Source organism: Aristolochia californica, unplaced genomic scaffold (assembly GCF_029961685.1).
Source record: "Aristolochia californica isolate CCGP_79_NKW_82.1479 unplaced genomic scaffold, dmAriCali1.0.hap1 SCAF_1, whole genome shotgun sequence".
Taxonomy (NCBI): Eukaryota; Viridiplantae; Streptophyta; class Magnoliopsida; order Piperales; family Aristolochiaceae; genus Aristolochia; species Aristolochia californica.
Genome location: NW_027181770.1, coordinates 6,887,363 through 6,909,341, shown reverse-complemented (window position 1 = coordinate 6,909,341; position 21,979 = coordinate 6,887,363). Strand labels below are relative to the sequence as shown.

General features: G+C 36.8%; 2 protein-coding genes across 3 annotated transcripts; both read left to right on the top strand.

Annotated features, from left to right (window-relative positions):
* Positions 1–498: 498 nt before the first annotated feature.
* On the top strand, positions 499–4,850 carry LOC137944270 (serine/threonine-protein kinase AFC2). Of its 2 annotated transcripts, XM_068789906.1 has the most exons (12): positions 499–718; positions 1,451–1,643; positions 2,312–2,338; positions 2,509–2,662; positions 2,779–2,827; positions 2,925–3,039; positions 3,312–3,403; positions 3,515–3,671; positions 3,781–3,845; positions 3,942–4,039; positions 4,134–4,236; positions 4,354–4,850. In XM_068789906.1, the coding sequence occupies exons 1-12, from the start codon at positions 620–622 to the stop codon at positions 4,501–4,503; spliced, it is 1,302 nt and encodes a 433-aa protein (XP_068646007.1). In that variant the 5' UTR covers positions 499–619; the 3' UTR covers positions 4,504–4,850. The 2 variants fall into 2 exon arrangements, with proteins under 2 accessions (XP_068646007.1, XP_068646013.1); XM_068789912.1 differs by lacking the exons at positions 499–718; positions 1,451–1,643; positions 2,312–2,338; positions 2,779–2,827; positions 2,925–3,039 and having other exon boundaries at positions 2,580–2,662.
* Positions 4,851–19,097: 14,247 nt separating this feature from the next.
* LOC137945392 (uncharacterized) lies at positions 19,098–21,737 on the top strand. The gene is made up of 3 exons (XM_068791267.1): positions 19,098–19,513; positions 19,598–19,681; positions 19,769–21,737. Exons 1-3 carry the CDS (start codon positions 19,098–19,100, stop codon positions 21,735–21,737), a joined length of 2,469 nt encoding a protein of 822 aa, XP_068647368.1.
* Positions 21,738–21,979: the final 242 nt, after the last annotated feature.

Sequence of the window (21,979 nt, the reverse complement as noted above, 5' to 3'; positions counted from 1 at the left end):
AAATTCACTAAAAAGTGAGGGAGCATATAGGCCAACCAAGAAGAGTTTGAGATTTGAGAAGAGTTTGCCGACAAGGCTTGTTTAGATCACAAGAATTCAATGGGATTCTTGATTAGATTAGAGGAATCCCAAATTTGATTGGGTATGGATAAAAGATCTTCCTATGTTCATGGTGCAAAAACCATTTTTTGTGCAATCCCATGTATTCATATTTCAATGGATAAATGCCTAGATGAATCTACTTCAGTTTAGATCTTACATATATCTCACATGGAACGTATTTATTCTTCAAAATGGTTTTATTGTATTAGTATTAATGGCTGGAAGCCTTGTTATGTTATTTACATCATTCGTGCGACCTCGAGGCCTCGAAGCGAGGAAAACTCGACTGCGAGTTAAAACTAAACTCAGGTTGAGGAGCAGAGGGTTGGGCCAGTTAGCTTTTTTGCTTTATTATTAGAAAACGTAGACCTTTCTTCAATATAGCCTTATCTACCTTACTGCTCGAGACTTTCCTCGCGTTTGGTTAGGGTTAGGGTTTTCAGACGGACGAAGCTCTCTCTCCCTCAACAAATTTTCTTTTCCGTTTTTCTTTGTTGTTTTGCTAGTGCAATTGATCATGGAGCTGGAATGCGTGACGGAATTTCCTCACACGCACATGGATCGGCGTCCCAAAAAGAGGCCCAGGTTAGCGTGGGATGTGCCACAGCTTACCAAGGTATCTGATTGATTTTTTTATTTTTTTTTGTTTCTTGTATCGTATGATTTAGTTTATTTATTTATTTATTTTTGGATAGATCTGGTGTAGTTTTAGCTAGATTCATTAGGTTTTGGTGGATATGTCCATGGCCGTTTTTTCGTTTATTTCTTTTATTCAATCGATGAGTTTTATTGTCTTTGAGATGGATCGGGTAAGGATCTGAGGATATGTTTGTCTTTAATTGACTCATGATTTCATTTTCTTTTATCCATTTGGTTTTAAGTTTTCGATGTTTATGCAGTTTCATTCACCATTAGGCAAATAATCATCGCTAGCGTAGGTGGCATTTTTTTTTTCTTTTCTGTTTGTGATTTTCAGCTTGGGGACAAATCAACATTTTAGAGCCATTTTTTCCTTTTATTCAATGCGGTTCCTTTCCACCATAAGATATAGCATTTAGACTTCATTCCATAGGCGGGTGTTATTTGTTTTGATTTGATTATTTGTTGTTTGTCAGGGCAGAAGAAAATGGTAAACGTATTTGTAGATGTTGTTATATATATATATATATATATATATATTTTGTAAATGTTTCTCTTCTATTCACGGAACATAAATCTGCAGTTATCTATAGTTTAACCTGTTTGGTTGGGAATTAGCTGGAATGTATGTTTGAAGAGATACTGTTGAGGGGAAAATGCATTATCATTATCTTTGTTAAGTGGAACTATGAATGGTGGCTGTGTGTAGGCTCAGCCAGGAATAATTTGTGGGCAAGAGGTTGGGAATCTGACAAGCCTTGCATCTTCCGGGGCACCCTCAGACTATACTTGTTCTTCTCTATATGTAAAAGGAGTCGCTCGTAATGGTTCTCCCCCTTGGCGAGATGATGACAAAGATGGCCATTACATGTTTGCACTGGGAGAGAATTTAACTCCTCGCTGTAATTACACTTAATCACCATAATGATTCTATTCACCTTTCAGTGTTTGTTTGTGCTTGTTTCTAGCTTACTGAACTTTAAAAATCTTTTCTGTTTCTCAAGATTTTGTTTTGTGGGTATTATTAAAGGGCATGAAATGCTACTGCTTATGTTCAAGTATTCACTTTTACTGTTTTATATGGTATCTTTGCAAATTCTTAACTTTTTCTTGATTATCGTCTATTTGTTTAAAGATTTGTCAAATGATTTCTCAGGACATTTATTGCTAATTATTTGTCTTTTTGTCTCAAAAATTCAATTTCATTTTTTTTGTCTTGGTTTTTTCTGGTCCTTTTCTTTTTGCATGTTTGCCATTTCTTTTTGGAAAAAAATGACACTCTCAATTTTTAATGGTACCAAATTTGCTCTTTTTTTGTGTTAGGTTTTAATCCAATCTTTTTTGGTGTTGTACAAAACATCTATTTTTCTTTGTATGTCTTTAACGTATCAAGGAGTTTATTTTGAGTACTTTAACTGTTTCAGTTAAGTCTGAGCTTTGTAAAAGAACTCCCTTTTCTAAACGGTGTTTGTAATAAAAGATGAATAATGGCTCTGTATATTGTCCAAATTATTCTTACTCATCTTCTCATGTCTTCTTGTCTCATATTGTTTTTTACCTCTTTTTGCAGATAGAATCCACGGCAAGATGGGTGAAGGCAAGTTCTGACCAGTATTATTATTGTTTTTTATAACTGTTTGGGTTGATTTGTGACATAAGTGGCAGGCCTCCTTTTATTTTCTTATTGTTGTTTTATATTTGTGTTGTATCTTTTTATACTTGGTAATAACCATGTTTCTTTTGCTGGTTCTTATTGTTTTCATTCAGGAACCTTTGGTCAGGTTCTTGAGTGCTGGGACAGAGACAGAAAAGAAATGGTAGCCATCAAAATAGTTCGTGGCATTAAGAAATATAGGGAAGCTGCAATGATTGAGATTGATGTGCTCCAACAGCTTGGAAGACATGACAAGAATGGAAGTCGGTATGTTCCCTTTATCTCACAATAATTAATCTGCTTATTGTACATTGTCGCATTGCTTTCTGGCATTCTAGTAGGTTTAAAACTGGACTTTGTGTAAGTGGGTGTGTTCTTTGCAGTTGTGTGCAAATTCGGAACTGGTTTGACTATCGTAACCATATCTGTATTGTAAGTATATATGGTTGAATTTGCAATGGCTTGATTTCCCCAATTTTAATATTTTGGGGGTTAAAACTTGTTCGGTGGATGTAAATGGTCTTAACAGGTATTTGAGAAGCTTGGACCAAGCTTATACGATTTTCTACGGAAAAACAGTTACCGCTCCTTTCCAATTGATCTAGTCCGCGAGCTTGGCAGACAACTATTGGAATGTGTAGCATGTGTGTAGACATTACTTCTTCAGACCACTTCTATATTTCTGCATGACTGGATCTATTCTATATATATGTATATTTTTTCCTATTTTTTCTGGTCTTTCATGTTTGTACGACTTGTTGAGTGTTTTACAACAATTATTAGTTTTTATACTTTGGTGGGAAGAAATCATTGCCATTGTGGACAACATTTTCATTTTAGTAGAACATAGTTGTTTAAATTGTAATGTTACTACTCGTCACTATTTCTTATTCCTGTTCTGGTTATTTCCTTGCAGTTATGCATGAGTTACGCTTTATTCATACGGATTTGAAACCAGAGAACATACTTCTTGTTTCATCAGAATATATAAAAGTTCCTGATTATAAGGTATGAAGTTTCTGTTATTTTACTTCTTGAATGTTATGGTTCCCACTCTAAATTTGTATATTTCCTTGTTATTAAACCCTCTTTTCTCATGGCATCCTATTTTATGAATAGTACTCTGCTCGATCACCAAAGGATGCATGTTATTACAAAAGGTTGCCTAAATCAAGCGCAATCAAAGTGATTGATTTTGGTAGCACTGCCTATGAGGATCAGGATCACAGCTACATAGTTTCTACACGGCATTATCGGGCCCCTGAGGTCATTCTTGGTGCGTCATGATGTGCAATTAGCTGAGAGATGACTTTTTTGTTTACTCTTCATGTGGCATTTTCATGTTCTAGGCTGACGTTTCATTTTATTTCATTTCTGGCATTTAGGTTTGGGGTGGAGTTACCCGTGTGATATATGGAGTGTGGGGTGTATTCTGGTGGAGCTTTGCTCGGTAATGTCTCATTTGTGTTGTCTGGGACTTTGAATTTGTTTGACCTTGTACTACTGCAAGAATGTTTTGTTAATGTCCTTTTTTTTATTTAACCAGGGAGAAGCTCTCTTTCAGACTCACGAAAATCTAGAGCACTTGGCTATGATGGAGAGGGTATTAGGCTCAATTCCGCAGCACATGTTGAAACGAGTGGAGTAAGTTTCCAATCCCCTTCCCCATCTAGGGCGCACTTAAAATGATTGAGATATATTTTTTGTTGTTTATGCTTTCCATTTCTTTTTGTTGCAGTCGGCACGCTGAGAAGTACATTCGAAGGGGTAGATTGGACTGGCCCGAAGGTGCAACCTCGAGGGAGAGTATCAAAGCTGTTTTGAAGCTACCGAGGCTGCAGGTAAGTTTTATTTACATATTGTTTTGCTTACCTAGGTGGGTCTCCGTGTCTCAAATTAAGAGTTGATTTTAGACTTCTATTAGGAAGCTGAATGTTGTTTGGATTTTGGCTTTGCAGAACCTTGTGATGCAGCATGTGGATCACTCCGCAGGAGATCTTATTGATTTGCTTCAGGGTCTATTGAGATATGATCCATCCGATCGTTTGACTGCTCGAGAAGCTCTCAGACATCCTTTCTTCACGAGGGATCTGCACAGGAGGTCATAAATGCTTGATGATGTAGTTGGTTTCTGTATGTGTAATTGGCAAGCTTGGGTGCAAGGTTCGTTCTAGCCGTGCCTGAAAAAAGAAGAAGAGAGAATTGTAAAGAGATGATGTGGCGGGTGCCGTAGTAGTAATACATGAACCAAGGGGCGGGGATATTCTTGGTCCACTGTCCATCTGTAATATTATCGCTTGGTGAAAAGCCGTCTGCGTCTACCTGCGTGCATATTTCACTTCGCTTTGGGAAGTTCTTTGGCGCATTCGTATGATGTAAGCTACAGATTTCGTGATGTGTTTTTTTTTTTTACTTTATAATAAGGGTTGGTCAGGGAGCTTCATCTTAATGGTCAGGGAGCTTTACGAATCCAATAGATATACTCAAAACTTTTTCATTTGCAGATTTTTTAGCGTAATTGATTGTCAATTCCTGATGTGCTCTCACTCGTCTTTTTAAAATTGAAGTACAAATAATATATGAATGATGTGTTGTGTTTGACCATAAAGTTAAAGAGTCTATTTGAAAGAAAATTCTAAAATTTGGGTGGGGACAGCTTGATGCTCAAAGCTAACTCGTTTAAATGAAGCTAAGTTAACTAGATTTGTAATTTATTCACGGATGCTTGTGAATATTTGGGTTAAGTGAGAAGCACGGGACAAGTTGTGCAAAGAATGTTAGTGATTTTGATAATCTTTTATATTGTTTAAAAAGAATAAAATCGAGTAATCCGTATTAAATAATCACGTAAAGTTACCTAAATACTTAATACGTGAGGATTTTAATTATGTTTATACTTATTAATAAAAAGTAAATAAAACGTCAGGAGAGGAATTCAGAGTGTGTTGAGTTGGTAACTCATCTCGGATTGGGGACGAGTGAAAAGTGAGTTACTTCGGGAAGAAAAATAGAAAATTAGCAAATCAGGCCTTCAGAGTTGAAAAACAAACGTGTCTAGGGGCTGTTTGCTCTCAGCAATCTGGACATTAGAGTAGAATCCGCGACCGAGTTCTCCTGCGTCCCCCTCTTTCCGCTTTTCTTCAGAAAATTCAGCAAGAAGATGTCGATGGCGGCGTTTCTTCAGTTCCTGGGGCCTGATATTCATTCCATCACCAATGACAATCTCATCGTCAACGTTTTCAGTAGCTTGCCGGAGCCTTTCCTCATTATCTCGTGGGAGATTTGTGATTTTCTGTTGTGTTTAACGAAGTAGTAAACAAATGAACTGTAAGTTCACAGGGAATCTCATATCTTTCTATCTTCCGGTCTGTAATGCTCTACGTGCGGGTTTTGTTTTCTGCGCTGATGGGCTCGGATTGGGCGATTGTCGGTTTCAGAGACTCTAGCCTATGCATATGTGGTTTTTTTCTCCGCTTCTCTCAGATACGTAACCTGCTCTGTTTTAATTTCCACTCTCCTTGTCTTCTTCATTTGTGTTTTATGTTTTCCACGCACGACATGTTCATTTTATGTTTCGGTCTTAGTTCGTTGCAGGTTTCTTCTCAAGAACTTGCCGCCTCTATGACAGGTACGCCCATGCCGCCTTCTTACTTCTTCTCTATTTCTTTCCCTGCTCTGCCTCGCGCTTCGTGCTTACTTATTCATCCCTTCTTTTATTTTATGTTTCGGTTTCAACTTGTATGCTTATTTCTCTGTGAGAGATAACCCCTTCATATTTCGTGTTACCGGTTGCTCGGTGATGGGGCTTTGGTGTGAAGACACAACAGAAGGTGCTATCAACTCATTGTCAGAGCCTCTTCCATGCTGAAGGGAGCACTGGCGTGCTTTGTGGCCTCTCAAGAACCAATTTTTCTCACCCTGATCGCTTTCTTCGAGTTTCAATTTCTGTTCGACTATTTGAAGGTCATCTCTGCTGTCCATTTTACAGGTTTTGCTGCTCTCTAACAGGAGTTTCACTTGTTTTTAACTGTTCTTTTTCAGTTTATCTTCGTGTCTCTCTCCGTTCTGTGTATATTTTGATCTTTCACTGTTGTTTCAGTTTGTGTCTTTAGCTTTCGAGGCAACATCTTATATTTTTAATTTTTATATAAAGAATGAAGTGGGACTAATTACTTTCATGAATGTTGCAATTTTAAATCCATCTCTTGATACTTGAGGACTCTACTGTGTAGTGCCTTTATCTGATTTGTTTCAGTAGCCAATATCGCTTTGTCTTCATTTTGATGCCTGCTGCTTGCAGCTTTGTTATTTTTCCCCCTCTTGGCAGTGTCCACAGAGCGGTTCCTGTTTCAGGTAGGTTTCTGGCTCTGTGTTTAATCTTAGATTTGATTCCCTTTGTGTCCCTACTCTTCCCCTCTTTCCGGTGAGAGAGAACCGTCCTCTCTCTCAGGGAAGTCGAGGGGATCGGAGGAGGAACGAAGCCAGCCTTCTGCTTCGATGAGTTATCAGGTTTGTGTTATCAACTCCCCTCTTTCTCTTCCTCTACTTTCAGGTTTACTTCTCATCTTGAGCATTGATCTTAGGCTTGGATTGAGTTTATAAACGACGTCTTGATAGAAACTCGTTCGAGGTGAGTCCTTTGTTGATAAGGAAGGAGTGTTCTCATGGGCAGAAAACTTTGATCTATCCGAGAATGACAATTGATCAACTAAGCTACTATTGCTGGCTTCCTTCATATTCCTTCATAGACCCTGCTCTACTTTCTTCCAGCTTCCAAGTTCATTTCCTCTTCCCTGTGAGTAATATATCTTAGAGAGGAGCAATGGTGATAGGAAAAGGATCATGGGCATGATAGCAGAGGCACGCATAGAAGAAACCATATAGGGGACCAGCGATTGGGAAGAAACGAGTTCTACGTCAGCTGGTAGTTTTAAGGTCAACATGTATTAACTACAAATGATCAAATTTACATGCTTGATAATCTTCTCTATGACGATAAAAGAGAATTATAGTAAGAATTTCTCCGATGGGATTGAGACGAGCCTCACCAGCCAAACATAATCGAGTAGATTCCGATATCCGTCCAGAATTTAGAGCTTAAACATTTCTACCAATCTCCTGAGAAGCGGTACTAGTAGTAGTTGGGGTGGACGAAGTTGGAGAGAACGCATCATCCGGTGAAGAGATTGGAAGAGCAACAACATTGGTAGCGGTTGGGATGGATGAAATCACATTGTCCGGAGGAAGAACAACGACATTGGTAGCCGCTGGGGTAGACGAAATTGCATTGTCCGGTGAAGAGATGTAGAAGAGCAGTGACACTGGTAGCTGCTGGACAGATGGAATCGCATCGTTCGATGGAAGAGTAGCGGCATTGGTGGCGGCTAGGGTGGACAAAATTGCATCATTCGAAGAAGAGATGTGGAAGAGTAGTGGCACTAGTAGCAATTGGGGTGGACGAAATCGCTTCGTTCGGAGAAGAGATGTGGAAGAGCCGGCGACAAGCACGTTCAATGTCGTTGAGACGCAACGGCGATGACCATCGGGATTCTAGGTCGGCGATAGTCGGGATGGGTGAGAAAGTTGCTACTGCGATCATCGGTTTGATGGAACCAACGGTAGAGATGCAGAATTGGCAGGTGGTGGTAGCGGGGCGATGACGACGACGACATCGAGCGACAGTGACAGTAGAGGTGAAGGTGACGACAGGAGCGTTGGGTGGGAATGAGAGAGAGAGAGACAGAGACAGAGACAGAGAAGAGGAAAAGATATTCGCTGAAGGGGCACATGGTCTTCGTCCAGCGATAGGGAGCGGTGACGGTGGCGGGATAGGAGTCGGACCAGAGATGACGGTGGGAGAGGGAGTGGTGCTGCTGAGGTTGGGCCCGGGGTTTGACTTCAATGACGATTTTCAGCGATGACAAGCTAGTTATGAGTAATCGATTTAGAGCTCTAATACCATATAGAATTTTTGGATGGAGAATAATATTTTCCATGAATTTCATTGATGAGAAGATAGGTATTTATTGAATTACATCAGTGACGGTAGAGATTACAACTCTTCAGAGTTTGAGTTTGAGTCTATTTGGTACTTGTATTTCGATCCTTATCCTTATCTCTATCACTTTTGTCTTATTTCTTTCACAGGTTAGCTTACTATCATATCCTCCTCCTACTTTTGTTTGGTTTTTTTGCTTGTTGTAGTATGCCATTTGTTGACAATATTTTTCAAAGTACACGACTAGGAAGTTTGGTATGTTTTTTTTTTTTCACCAATTAGCTTCCAACCATGTCCTCCTACTTCTTGTTGTTGAAATTCAGTTTGCGAGAAAAGAACAGCTGGAGTTGTGCTCTTCAAGGCCCATCATATTTGTAACCACAAACAATTATATTTGTCACTACTTCATTACTATTCTCAAAGCCATTTACACATAATACAATATCAAATCTTCTCGTCAAATACCTAGTGCAAGCTAACTACAAATCAAGGCTAGTCAATCATGGAAGTTCCAATACAACCATCCGATTAGGCGAAGTTTGAATCAAATTCATGCTTGGAAATTGAATTAGAGGTTTTCTTAGAGGTTGAACCTTACATTACTAGAAACTTTATAATTTTTTCCTTGTCTTTGTACTTATGGTTGCACCATTTTGCGGACTGGAGGTCTGATTTGGCCCCTTTTTGTTTTTTAATTAATTTATGTACAATTGTTTTACCATATCAATTCCATTATTTGTCATTCAAATTGATTTATTCATTAGATACATCAATTAAATACAAACATTTTGCCTCTTGTTTCATGAAAAATCATGGAGAAATGATTATTTCAATTATTTCACCCATGGGATAACGAGTTTTGAATCACTATTTTTCTTCAATATCTTATTTTTTAATTCAAATTGAAGCATTTATATAAAAGAGGATTAGTATCCAACCATTTCCCCTCTTCCTCAAAATCCATTGAAAGATGATTCTACAATTGAAAATTTTCATCTCTAGTTTGTTTTGCATTGAGAGGAAGACGACCAATGTGGCTTGCCCTAATGGCCACATTGGCTAGCATATCCGGTTTCAAAAATTGGGTTCAGCACTGGAACTACGAGTGGACCCAATTAGATGGTACTCAATCCTTGGCACTCAATCGTCTGTTTATCTACCATGCATGTTCGATTCAATTGCACGAATTTGATGTGTTGCTCTTCACTATCTAAACCGATTTGTAGATCCAGATCCAATTTGAACTGAATAGCAAAACTGACCCATTCCACTATCTGTTTAATGTTTTGGTCTGGTTTTATCTCTTTTTTTTTTTTACCAAAATTGGACTAAATTTGATTCATAGGAAAAAAAAATCAAGACAAATCAATCTCTTAATTGATTTGTCATTTAATTTAGCAAATTGTTATATAATTTAATTTTTAATTATAATATTTCTAAAACATTTATGTTAACTCTCTCTTGAAGTTGAATAGGGGCAGGAGATAATTCAACTTGCAACTCTTTAAGATTGAACTATTAAGCTTTACAACTATAAACTTAGAAAGGAAAGATAGGTGAATGGGTTGTCAAATTTTTATGCCTAATTAATAAATTGATTGCATATGAAATAATCAATACACAAAACTAAGTCAATCAACTACTACACTAAAGAATTTTGTAGTGGTTCACAATTAATATTTCAATTACTACTCCACTTCCAAGGAGCCCTTGACCTAGAATAAAATGTTCCATTATAATTAGCCAAATGACATCTACAACTTAGAGCCTCAAGAGACTCAAATACATCACCAACCCAAACACCTTGGCACTATGGTCAGCAGCTCTTAGGTACAAGTACCTAGGTCCTAGTTAAGGGATTTAAAAATTCTCAATCACATTATACAAAATTTGCAAGGGTGACTTGCTTAACAATTCAAAGTATACCTTTTGAAATCTTGATTTGACAATTAAGAATCAAACTGATTACACTAATCCAATGTTGAATCTTCCAACAATTTTCAATAACACTAATGATATGAGTCTCAAAGATCAAGGTTTTTTAATGTTTTAGAAAAAATTTGGTTATATGGAAGGATTTTTAAGATATGATTAAATGATGTGAAAATCAAATTGGCTAAATCAATAGTGAAATCCACAACTAGGTTCAATACCCTAGTCTTCAATTCCATATAGGGTTTGAATCCACTTTTAATTCAAAAAGTTATTGTTCCTCAGGTTAGCATCTTTGTTGTTGTATTTCCTTCAGTTGGGTTTGAATCTACTTTTAATTCCAAAAGGTAATGTCTGTTGGGTTCACATTCTTTTTTGTTTCTTTTTTCGTATCCGTCACACCACCTCTATTCCTAATACCAAAAGGAAAATATCTCCTTATTGATAGAATTCCCTTTTCAATTCATTCCATTTTTTCTAAAATAATAAATATATAATTTTAATAAAATAAATGGTAAAAAAATTAAAAATGGGATGACTTAGAGTATTAATCGAAAAATAAAATTCTTGATTTAAGGAATTAGATTTTTTATGGGCCTACAAATAGGCAAAAATCCTTAGAAAAATCACCTTGATTCATTAAAATTCTTCCTCTCTCTGTCCTTTAGTGGATTAGGTTCTTACGGCTAAATCATGTAAAATTATCTAGTGCCTTTTGTTCCTTGCATCTACGATTTCATTTTTCTTTTTTTTTTTATCAAAATCTCACAATATGCACCATGTGACTATAACAATGCCTCAATTATGATGCTTAACGTTTAATGGCCAAGAATGATCAAAACCACTTGTCTAAGTGTATCATGTATTAAACAAATTGGATAAGAGGAAAACTCATGGATTTGGGTGGGAAATTCACCACATACTTCCTTGAGTGTCATCTCCCTATAATATACCCCATCAATCTTAATTGAGTCAATGTGTCTTTTTCTTATTTTTATACCGGTTGGGTGTTTCCTTCCATAGAATTGTTTGATCAATCTTTAGGCCCTGTTAGTGCCCTCTGTAAGTGAAATGTATTTACTTACACTGGGTAAAATGAACTAAAACCCGTTAGTGAGCTCTGTGAGTTGGGAGGGAAAGTAAATTAAAAATACAATATACTTTCTCCCGTTTTAGGCATAATGACAAAGAAAGTGAATTCAGAGGGGTCGAACAATAAATTCAATTTCCCTCCATCAATTACGTCTAGCTGTTGGGAGGGCCGTCGAACTAAACATTTTTGGGGAAAACAAAATTATGTGCTCTTGCTCTAGACCTTTGGCAATTTCAATTGCCCCCTCTGCAACCTCTCCCCGACGCTTGCTGATTCTCTTCTTCTCGCCGTCCCCAGTACCGACGTCTCTAACCCCCTCTGCAACCTCTTCGGCTTGATTCGAAAGAAACTGGTAAACCCTTCTTCCTGGAAAAAGGTTTTCTTCTTTTAGTGTATCTCTCGACCATAGAAAAACGTTGAATCCTTGTTCCCTTTTATGCCATTTTGGATTTATTTCCCTGCACAACTTCCCTTTTTCGTCGAATCGTTTTGTTCTTCCTACATTTTCTTCTGCACTTCTCTTCTGGATGAGTCGTGTCGAAGCCCAAAAGTGCCTTCAATCTGATACAAAATTTGGTGCTTTGAAAAAGGGCCTACTTGAAAGCCGGTGAGGCCATTTTCTTCTGCGATTATATTCGGCGTGAAGCTTTCCTTGATACAGGAGAATGTCTTCCAAAGACCATTTTTTGGGTTAGAATACTTTTTCTATTGCTCCTATTTATTTTTTATTGTAATTCTTCCTATTTGATAGTTTCGCTTGGGGATAAAATAGCCTTAGTTCGTGTGGCTTCGACGAATCATTTTATTTCTTGGTCGATCGATACTAAGCTGTCATTTTCTATTATTCTATTGGGTTGTGCGTTGAGATTGTGGTATTTCTTGGTCTTGCCGGCGATCCATTTTCATGGTGTAGGACATGAAACACGGAGTGGGCACTCTCTATTATTGTTTCATTTCTTCGAGCTCGATTTCCTCTCTTTGCCTTCTTGTTGTGTTTAAACTAAAAGAACCTCCCATTTAATTTGTTCTGCGTGTGTCAATAAGAAGTTTTGTTGAGGTGAAAACTGAGAGTGATCCAAAGGTAATTCTACTTCTTGTTGATAGGTATGTTTTTCTGTATGAAAACTATAACAATAGGGCATCAATGTTTGTCCATCACCCATTTGGTTATTCTGCAGTAATTTGTACAACAATGATCAACTACAAACAACGAGATTAGCCTTATGTTCTCTTTATCACTATGTTACTTCCCTTGAGTCTCAATCTTTTTATCTTTATTCATTAGCCTTATATTCTCTTTATCACTATGTTACTTCATATTTTAGTGGCATTTACTATTTTTAAACGGTAACCCCCTCCCTTATTTGCTTCTCCCCCTGCCCGCTCCTTTAATTTTTTTGAAGAACAAATTATTTTTTATTCATTGTCTACTTGTTATGAGTTTTAGATGAAAGTACAAAGAGAGCATATGACACATGGACGTGCGACGAAGATAGTAAAATGATTGATTTACTCATTGAACAAGTCAATTTGGGTAACAAATTATCCAATGGAGTTTGGAAACATGAAGTTTTCAATGATTGTGTCTGTATGTTTAATTTGGATACAACGAACCAAAAGACATTAGAACAGTTGAAAAACAGCATGCGGACTTCGAAAAAAATCTATCAGATCGTGAGTACATGCCTCAACACTAGTGGCTTTGGGTGGGATCCAACAACCCAGAAAGTCACCGCAAGTAAGACAATGTGGCAATATTACATAAAGGTTTGTAAATGTAACATAAAATGTCATGTTTCTTGTTTTATTAATAAGGATTTTAAGTATTTTAAACGATAATTTTTCATGTATTAATAATAGAGAAGCCAATAAGTATAGGCGGGAAGGTTGTCCACTATATGAAAAATTGGCTGTAGGTGTTAGAAATTCTACTATCGTGGGGACAGGAAGTCAAACAAGTATTGAGTCAGAAGATAACTTTCCAAATATTGCAGAAGGGTCAATGATTAAGGACATAGGTGAAGATGATGCAATTAGGGAGATCCCAATACCTAACAGTATAGAGTCTCAAAATGAGGCTCCTCCTAGAAGCAAAACACCAAGAAATGATGGGGATAAAACTTTTGCTACTCGGCGTAGGAAGAGATCCGAACCATTAGATAGGGTCCTTGAGGCTATTAACAATATGTCATCAACCTTTTTGCAAATCTTTAGTCCCATATAACTTCCATGATTCGAAGCTATTGAGGCATTACCTAACTTGCTCGGAGAAGTCAAATTTTGTGCCCTAGAGTTGCTTGACACCAAAGATAAGAAGGATATGTTTGTCAAGATGAAACAAGAAGATCAGTATGACTAGTTGATGGCAAAATTCAATGCAATGTAATAGACTTACAAAAATGTTGACAATTTTAACCTATATTTACGAGACACATCTGATTTTGTATGAATGACATTGATTATTCAGTATTTGTGGGAAACAGTGAATGTGTATGTAGTTTGAAAAAATGTGGGTAGAAATTTAATGTGTTTTTTGTATGCCAAAATGGTTGAAAATTATTATTGTTTGTATTCAATACATAAATGTTGAGACTCCTTTAATGGTGTAGGTTGTGTTAACATATTCAGACATAAATAATTGAATGTGTTTGAACCATATTTTCATTATCAAATGTCTAGTATTACAGGTACCCATGGATAATCTACTAGATAGGGAGAAAATATGTATTTGTATTGCAGTTTACATAGTTGTACTTGTCCTTGTCAATTCATATTTAAATGCTTATAATAGGCAAATACAACATTCTTATCATATGGGTGGTCCACAATATTTAAAGAAAGCATTAGAAAGATCGCCTATTTAATTTTGAAAAGTGTATAGGATTAATCAAATTATTTTTCTCAAGTTAGTTGGAATCTTGAAAAGTAGAGGACTCTTATTTGATACAAGACAATATCTGTGAATGAACAACTTGCATATTTTTGTATCATTGTTCGTCAATAACAATCGTACAATGTCACCTCAAAGATGTTTGAAAGATCAAATTGGACAATTAGTATATATTTTAATAATGTGTTAAATGTTATTATCAAACTACAATCTGATTACATTAAGCGACCTTTAAGACGTACTCATTCAAAGATTTTGAACAGTGATATCTATTATCCATATTGTAAGGTAAATATAAAGTCGTTTGATGAATAATTTCAGTTACTATAAAAATATATGTTTGTATTAATGATTTTTTATTAGGATTGTATTGGGGCCATTGATGACACTCATATTAAAGCACATATCCCATTTGATCAACAAGCAAGATTCTGGAACAAGAAGGGTTTCCTCTCACAGAACGTAATGGCAACATGTACATTTGACATGCAACTCACATATATACTTATTGGATGGGAGGGATCAACAGCTGGTTCATGTGTATTGAAGTCAGCATTAACCAGGTGAGATAAACTTTATGTTCCTAAAGGTAAAAGTCACTTATCTCTATATAGTCTATTTAAATTTATTATTTTTTATTAGATTTTAATATATATATATATATATCTTATTGTAGGCAAATATTATTTGGTAGATGGTGGATATGCAAATCTTTTAGGGTTTTTGGCTCTATATCAAGGGACTCGTTATCACTTGCATGAATTTGGAAATAATACTCCTACAGATGAAAGATAATTATTTAACCGAAGATACTCATATTTATGGAACACTATCGAGCATACATTTGAGGTTTTAAAAGCTCGTTTGAAGATATTAAAAGATACTCCTCCTTTTGATTTTGATGTCCAAGTAAAAATTGTGATCGCTTGTTGTATATTGCATAATTATATACGCATGGAAGATTACATGGATTTATTTGAAGATGAAGAAGATGATTCAAGTGATGATTCTGGTGGAGAACATTGTGAAGATAACAATGAAAATGAAAATGAAGACAGTGATAGTAGTGATGATGTTGAGGATGATGTGGACACTTAAACAAGTACTTAGAGGGAGTCTGCAGTACAATCTGCAAGAGCATCGTATTTTTTAGATGTATTAACAATTTAGATATGGCTAAATTATTAACTATTATGTTTTAATGCCACTAAATATTTTTTGTGTTGTATTTTTGTATGTACAGTTGTAATTTTTTTATATTAAATAGGTGATTGAGTTATATTTGTATTATTTTTATTTTTATTATTACGATGTTTGTGTAAATATTTTACTGTTTATAAATTATGTTAATAAATTAATATTATTTTGATATTACTAATTTATATTAAGTTAATAACTATTTTATAATATCCTTTTATATAATTATTTCATATTTAGATATTACAAAATTACAACTGATTACAATTTTAATATTATAAAAATAAGCATTTGTTTAATTGTTATAATTAATATATTTTATTAAATAAAATATTTTGATATAATTAATATTTACGCCACACCTTCCATTGTGCATTCTAACAGTAATTCACTTTCCATCCCCACCCCCCCACCCCCCTCCCTCGTCATATTCATCGAATGGCTCCTCCCTTCTCTAAGCTCAAAAACGTCTCCATCCAGTTGCATTAAACGCCTCACTGCTACGGGACCTGTCGAAAGATTTCCAACGTGAGGAATCCGCTTTCTTTCTTGACTCTACGGGACCTGGAAAATTCCAGGCACCGCGGTTCAATTATATTAGTAAACATTCAAAATCGTGAGGAATCCGCTTTCTTTCTTGACTACGGGACCTGGAATATACCAGGCACCGCGGTTCAATTATATTATTAAACATTCAAAGCTTTGAATGATTTTTATTTGCCAGGTTCTGAAACCTCAGAACCTTATAAGTGACACGAAGGAACTCGGAAGCAACGAATTCATGGTAGATGACGACTCGATTTGGTGTTTGACGGAGAGAGATTGTCGACAACTTGATAGAATCATAAAGCAATCAATCTTTTAGCGTAGAGTGTACAGGTGACTTGACTAGGAGAAAGCCAGGCATGTCTCGATCTGGACCAGCAGCGTCCGTTCTTTCCACAGTGTAAGTGTCACGAAGGAACCCTAAAGGAACCACTTTCCCCGCTTCTTCCCCGTAAACCCGACCTATCCTTATCCGTCCCTGTTCCTTACCCTATCCTACTTTATATCCTGGCCTCTCAAAGCTCTACTCCGACTAAAAGTCAATCTCTACATCATCAAGGCCGATTGCTTTATGGTTGTATCTACCATCTAAGTCGTCGAGAATCTTTTTCTAGGTTCAGTCATGGACGACTCCAAGGAGCAGCTCGACACCATTTCTTACTGTTAAATCATCACGTGGGCACAACGGTGGTGCACCTGATTGGTCTTAGATTAGAAGGTTCACCCATAGAACCAACCTGTCTTGTCCCCTGGGTTACGATCCATTCTGGTTCTTTCCACATACTGCTGCCCGGAATAAGAGCTCGGATTTGATTGACCACGATCCAAACCACAAATTCGGTTTGGTTTTATAACTTCATTTCAAAGATAAGTAGAATCCACTCGTTCTTCCATTTCTCTGAGTACGCGGGGAGGATCTGTGCCTTATTCCTCAAAAAACGATGGGAGGCCAGATGCCTCTTCCCCATTGTTTTTAAGAAAAACAAAACAAAAAAAAAAGGGTCTAACTTAAGAGGGGAGGAGAAGTAACTGTTTTCAATTAAAGAAAATACTAAAGGGAATTTTACCAAAATACCTATTTAAATTAACTTATTTATAATAATAACGAAGACCAGAAAATATTTACAAAACTACCGAACTTTGACCGGTCCACTGTATATGTGGACAGTCAAAGTCGACACGTAAGCAGTCAAAGCTTACGTGTCGCCCCGTCATCAAAATAAAAATTCAGAGTCTGCCACGTCATCATTATTGACACATAATCTGCCACGTAGTTTACCATGTCATTTTTATTATTTTCTTTTAGCCATGTCATCAATGGCCACGTAAGCACGCGCCACGTCAGCCCTCAAGTTTTTTTCATTCTAAACTCTTCGGCGCTGTCTCCTCGCCTCTCGTCTCAAAATTTTTCATTCTAAACTCTTCAGCGCTGTCTCCTCGCCTATCGTCTCGGCTGCTCTGCTGCCGCTCGCTCCCCTGCTGCCGCCTCCTCTCGTCGCTCCCCTGTTGCCGCTCGCTCTGCTGCTGCCGCCGCTCGACCTTGGCCGCTCCCCTGCTGCTGCTGCTGCCTCGGCCTCGCCCTCGACGACGCCCCCCTCTCAACCGCTCTCTCTTCGCCTCAACCTAGACTCTCATTCTTCTTCTCCGTTCCCCTCTGTTCATCCTCTCACCACCCCTCTCTCAAAACCGAAAATTATCATTTCTATCTCTTCGTCGCCCCCTCTCTCAAAACCGAAAACTATCATTTCATCTCTTCGTCGCCCCCTCTCTCAAAACCGAACCCAATAATTTCCTCTCTTAATACCCTATTATTTCACTCTCTCGCCACCCCTTCTCTCGAGACCGAAGACCCGAATTTCAATTTCAGAAGCCGAATCAGGGTGATTTTTTAGGGCGTTTTTTAATTGAATCTAATTACTGTGTTTAATTATAATGTTGATTTGAATTTAGGTGTTTAATTACAGTATTTTTTTTTTGTGATTTATTGTTTAATTTCTGATTTTATATTAATGAAATTTCTGTCAATTGCAGATAAATTAAAATTATTGCAAAGTTTAATTTTAGTTAATGGATTTTCTGTATAATTTGTTGTATTTTTTGAAGTTGCTAGTTTAATTTTAGTTAATTTCGTTTAATTTTCTGATTTATGAAGTTGCATTTTACTCTATTGAGATAAGATTTGCAGGATTTTTAGTTGCTAGTTGTTAAATAAATTTGAAGTGTCATGGAATGATCATACCATGTGGTGAGGAGCTTTGGGTGTTATAAATATCCACCACATGGGTTTTTTTATTTTGTTTTTGTTTTATTATGTTTGCCCTAGTTACTAGGATGGGTAATGGAAAGTGGGTTGTCTATGTTTTATTGAGTTTCCATGTGTTCCTAGGGATGGGTAGAGAATCTAAGTAAGAGTAGGTTGGGTCCAGTTCAAACTAGGCTGAGTTGCCTGCACGGGCGTCCATTAGCCAACGAAGCCCGACCCCCATCACTGACGAGGTACAGTTCATAGTGACTGCGAAGTCATATGGGGCTCTACCAGGGGTGTTCGGTGAATTTGGACTTAGGTGTGTTTTTGCATTGTTAGGACTAGTCATCTGTTATAGAATTAGTTCGATTGATTTTTAAATGTTGTAGAATGTTGTTGAATAATTATGAAGTGTTATGGAATGATTTTGCCATGTGGTGAGGAGATTCGGGTGTTATACATAACCACCACATGGTATTTTTTTTGTCTATGTTTTATTTAGTTTCCACGTGTCCCTAGGGATGGGTAGAGAATCTGATTAAGAGTAGGTTGGGTCCAGTTCAAACTAGGCTGAGTTGCCTGCATGGGCATCCATTAGCCAACGAAGCTCAACCCCCATCACTGACGAGGTACGGTTCGTAGTGACTGCGAAGTCATATGGAGTTCTACCAGGGGTGTTCGGTGAATTTGGACTTAGGTGTGTTTTTGCATTGTTAGGACTAATCATAAAAATTAAAACTTAAACTTAGATAATTTTTTGCATAAATAAACTCTTACTAATGTATGGTTTTTATAGATAATATGGCGTCAGTTGTTGGGTTCTTCTGTCGATACAATGGAAAATTGAAGGAGAGGTCTGGATATTTTGATAGTTATGATGGAGGTGAATCACAAATGAAAAGGATTGCAGTTTCGACTAAGTTTAGTGAATTCTTAGTAATGATGTACAGATTCACGGGGTGGGATGGTGATACTCATCAAATGTTTATTAAGGCCAAAATTCCATTTTCTGACGGGGTTTTTGTTATCTCAAAGGTGGAAAATGATAATGATTTGATTGAATTATTTGAGATGGCTTCAAGTAATCGATCTATGGTTGAGATTTTCTTAGAAAAGGTCCTAAGACAAAGGGCCCATGGAAGGGAAGGTACGAGGAATCGAAACTTTATTGGTGAAACATCTTGTCCCCAAGAACAAGAATTACCACGTACACAGGAGTAAGTATTTATGTTCGTATATTTATGATATGAATAGTTAAGTTTACGTGACTTGTTTTTAAGTACAAACTATTATCTATATAGGTTTAATACACAAGGGCGTGAAGTGGGGTTTTTGAACCCCTCGTCTATTGCATCACTGTCTGAGTGTGGAACGTCTTCTCCCTTGTAAGTTTTTTACCCTTTCATTGTTAAATGTGTGATATTTATGTTATCCCTACTCGGATTTTTATGTTTATTGTTGTGTTTATTCAGGGTGGTTAATGATGATGATAGTGATAGTTTTAGTGATTATGATATTGGTTCAGAAGATAGTGAAGGGGATGGGGATGAGATATTCGAAGCCGGGGTTCATAGAAATAGAGTTGAAACAACAGATTCAATTGGGTACCCGGATATATATGAAGATGCCTGGGAGGTTAATACTAGATGTATCAAAGATGATTCTAGAATAATAAATGTTTTAGACTCAACATCAAATAATATCAGCGTGGGTCAAATATTTGAGGATAAGTCCCAAATGGTAGATTTTTTGAAAAAATACTCGATTGAAAGACATGTTAAGTATAAGACATTAAGGTCTAGCAGTTGTGATTATAAAATTGAATGTGGTGAAGATGGATGTCCTTGGAGTGTTTTTGCATCATGTGATCAAAGGATTCGTCAATTTAAGATAAGAAAGTATGGTGGAGATCACACTTGTGTTAATAGTATTATTCGTGAAGATAATCCAGTGTGTACATCATCTTTCATTTGTCAAGTCATTATGCCAACAGTGAGGACGAATTTTACTTTGAGTCCTAATGATATACAGCAGATCATGAAAGATAAGTATCATATCTCTGTCCGGTATGCGAAAGCATGGAGAGCAAAATGCAAGGCTATAAAAGCAATTTATGGTGATTGGGATGAATCATATAATCTTTTGCCACGGTTTTTAGATGCAATAAAAGAGGCGAATCCAGCTAATGAATTTATACTGTGTTCTGAAGAATTTGGCCATGAAAGGATGTTTAAGTGTGTTTTTTGGGCATTTGGGCCTTCCATTGCTGGATTCCAATATTGTAGACCCCTTATTAGTGTTGATGGAACACATTTATATGGGAAGTATCCTCATTGTTTGTTAATTGCTACTACTCTTGATGGGAACAATGGTCTTTTTCCTCTAGCTTTTGCTATTGTTGAATCAGAAAATCAAAAAAGTTGGGAATGGTTTTTAGCTTGTCTAGATCGTTTTGTTATTAAAGGAAAAAAACCATTTACTCTGATCTCAGATCGTCAAAAGGGTTTATTAATGGCGGTCCAGAAAATTTTTTTACCTTCAGAATGTTTTCATCGTTTTTGTGTGCATCATTTAGTTGCCAATTTCAAGAAGACGTTCAAAAATGATACATTGAATGCTCTCATATGGTCTGCAGCAAGGAAGACAAATATTATTGAATTTGATCGTACGATGGAGTTGATTGAGCAACAAAGTGAGAGAGCAAAAGAATTATTGACAGAAGGACCATTGAGACCTGAGTTTTGGTCATTGGCACACGATGGCAATGTTCGCTTTGGTGTGTTGACCACCAATATGTCTGAGAGCTTTAATAATGTTCTAAGAGGTGCTAGAAGGCTTCCAATTCAAGCATTGGTGGCAGCAACTTTTCATAGATTGAATAAATATTTTGTGGAAAGACATGAATTTGCAAGAAAGATGACATCATTTTGTACTCCCTCTGTTGATGTTTCTCTGAAAAATAAGAGGGATAAAGCAAGAGCATGTCGTGTACAACAGTATACGAATAATATGTACGAAATTTCTATGGATGATGGAAGGTTGTATCAGGTTGATTTGGTGAATATGACATGTACGTGCAACCATTTTCAAATGGAACAAATTCCTTGTACCCATGCCATTGCAGTGTGTGCAAAAATCAATTATGATTTCAATCAATTGTGTAGTCGTTGGTATACAACAGAGGCATATAGAGGAACATATGCAATTGGATTCTATCCTCATAAAGATAAACTTTATTGGCCTAATACGGGTGTTCGAGTTGTTCCACCAATTGCAAGGAAGCAACCAGGTCGTCCACGTTCAGTTCGTATACGTACAGAAATGGATAAAGGAGAACGTGGTACCTATTTTTGTGGTACATGTAAACAATCGGGGCATAACTCTAGAAAATGTCGAAACCCGCCAGTTAACGCTCGCCCCGATAAACACTCCAGGAAGTAGCAATCCAAGGTGAACATTTACATTACTCATGAAATTTAAGTATTACTATTGATAACTGTCGTTTATATTGTGGTATTCTATATGTATTAATCAGTCATTTTAAAATTTTATATTTTGTAGCCATTCTTAGTGGGTGGAAGTTGTGGTTAGTGCCCATTTGGTAACCCTCATTTGAAGATGAGGGCACGTCAGTGGTTGAGTTTCTTGATGATTTACCATTCGTGTAAAGACTGGTAATAATT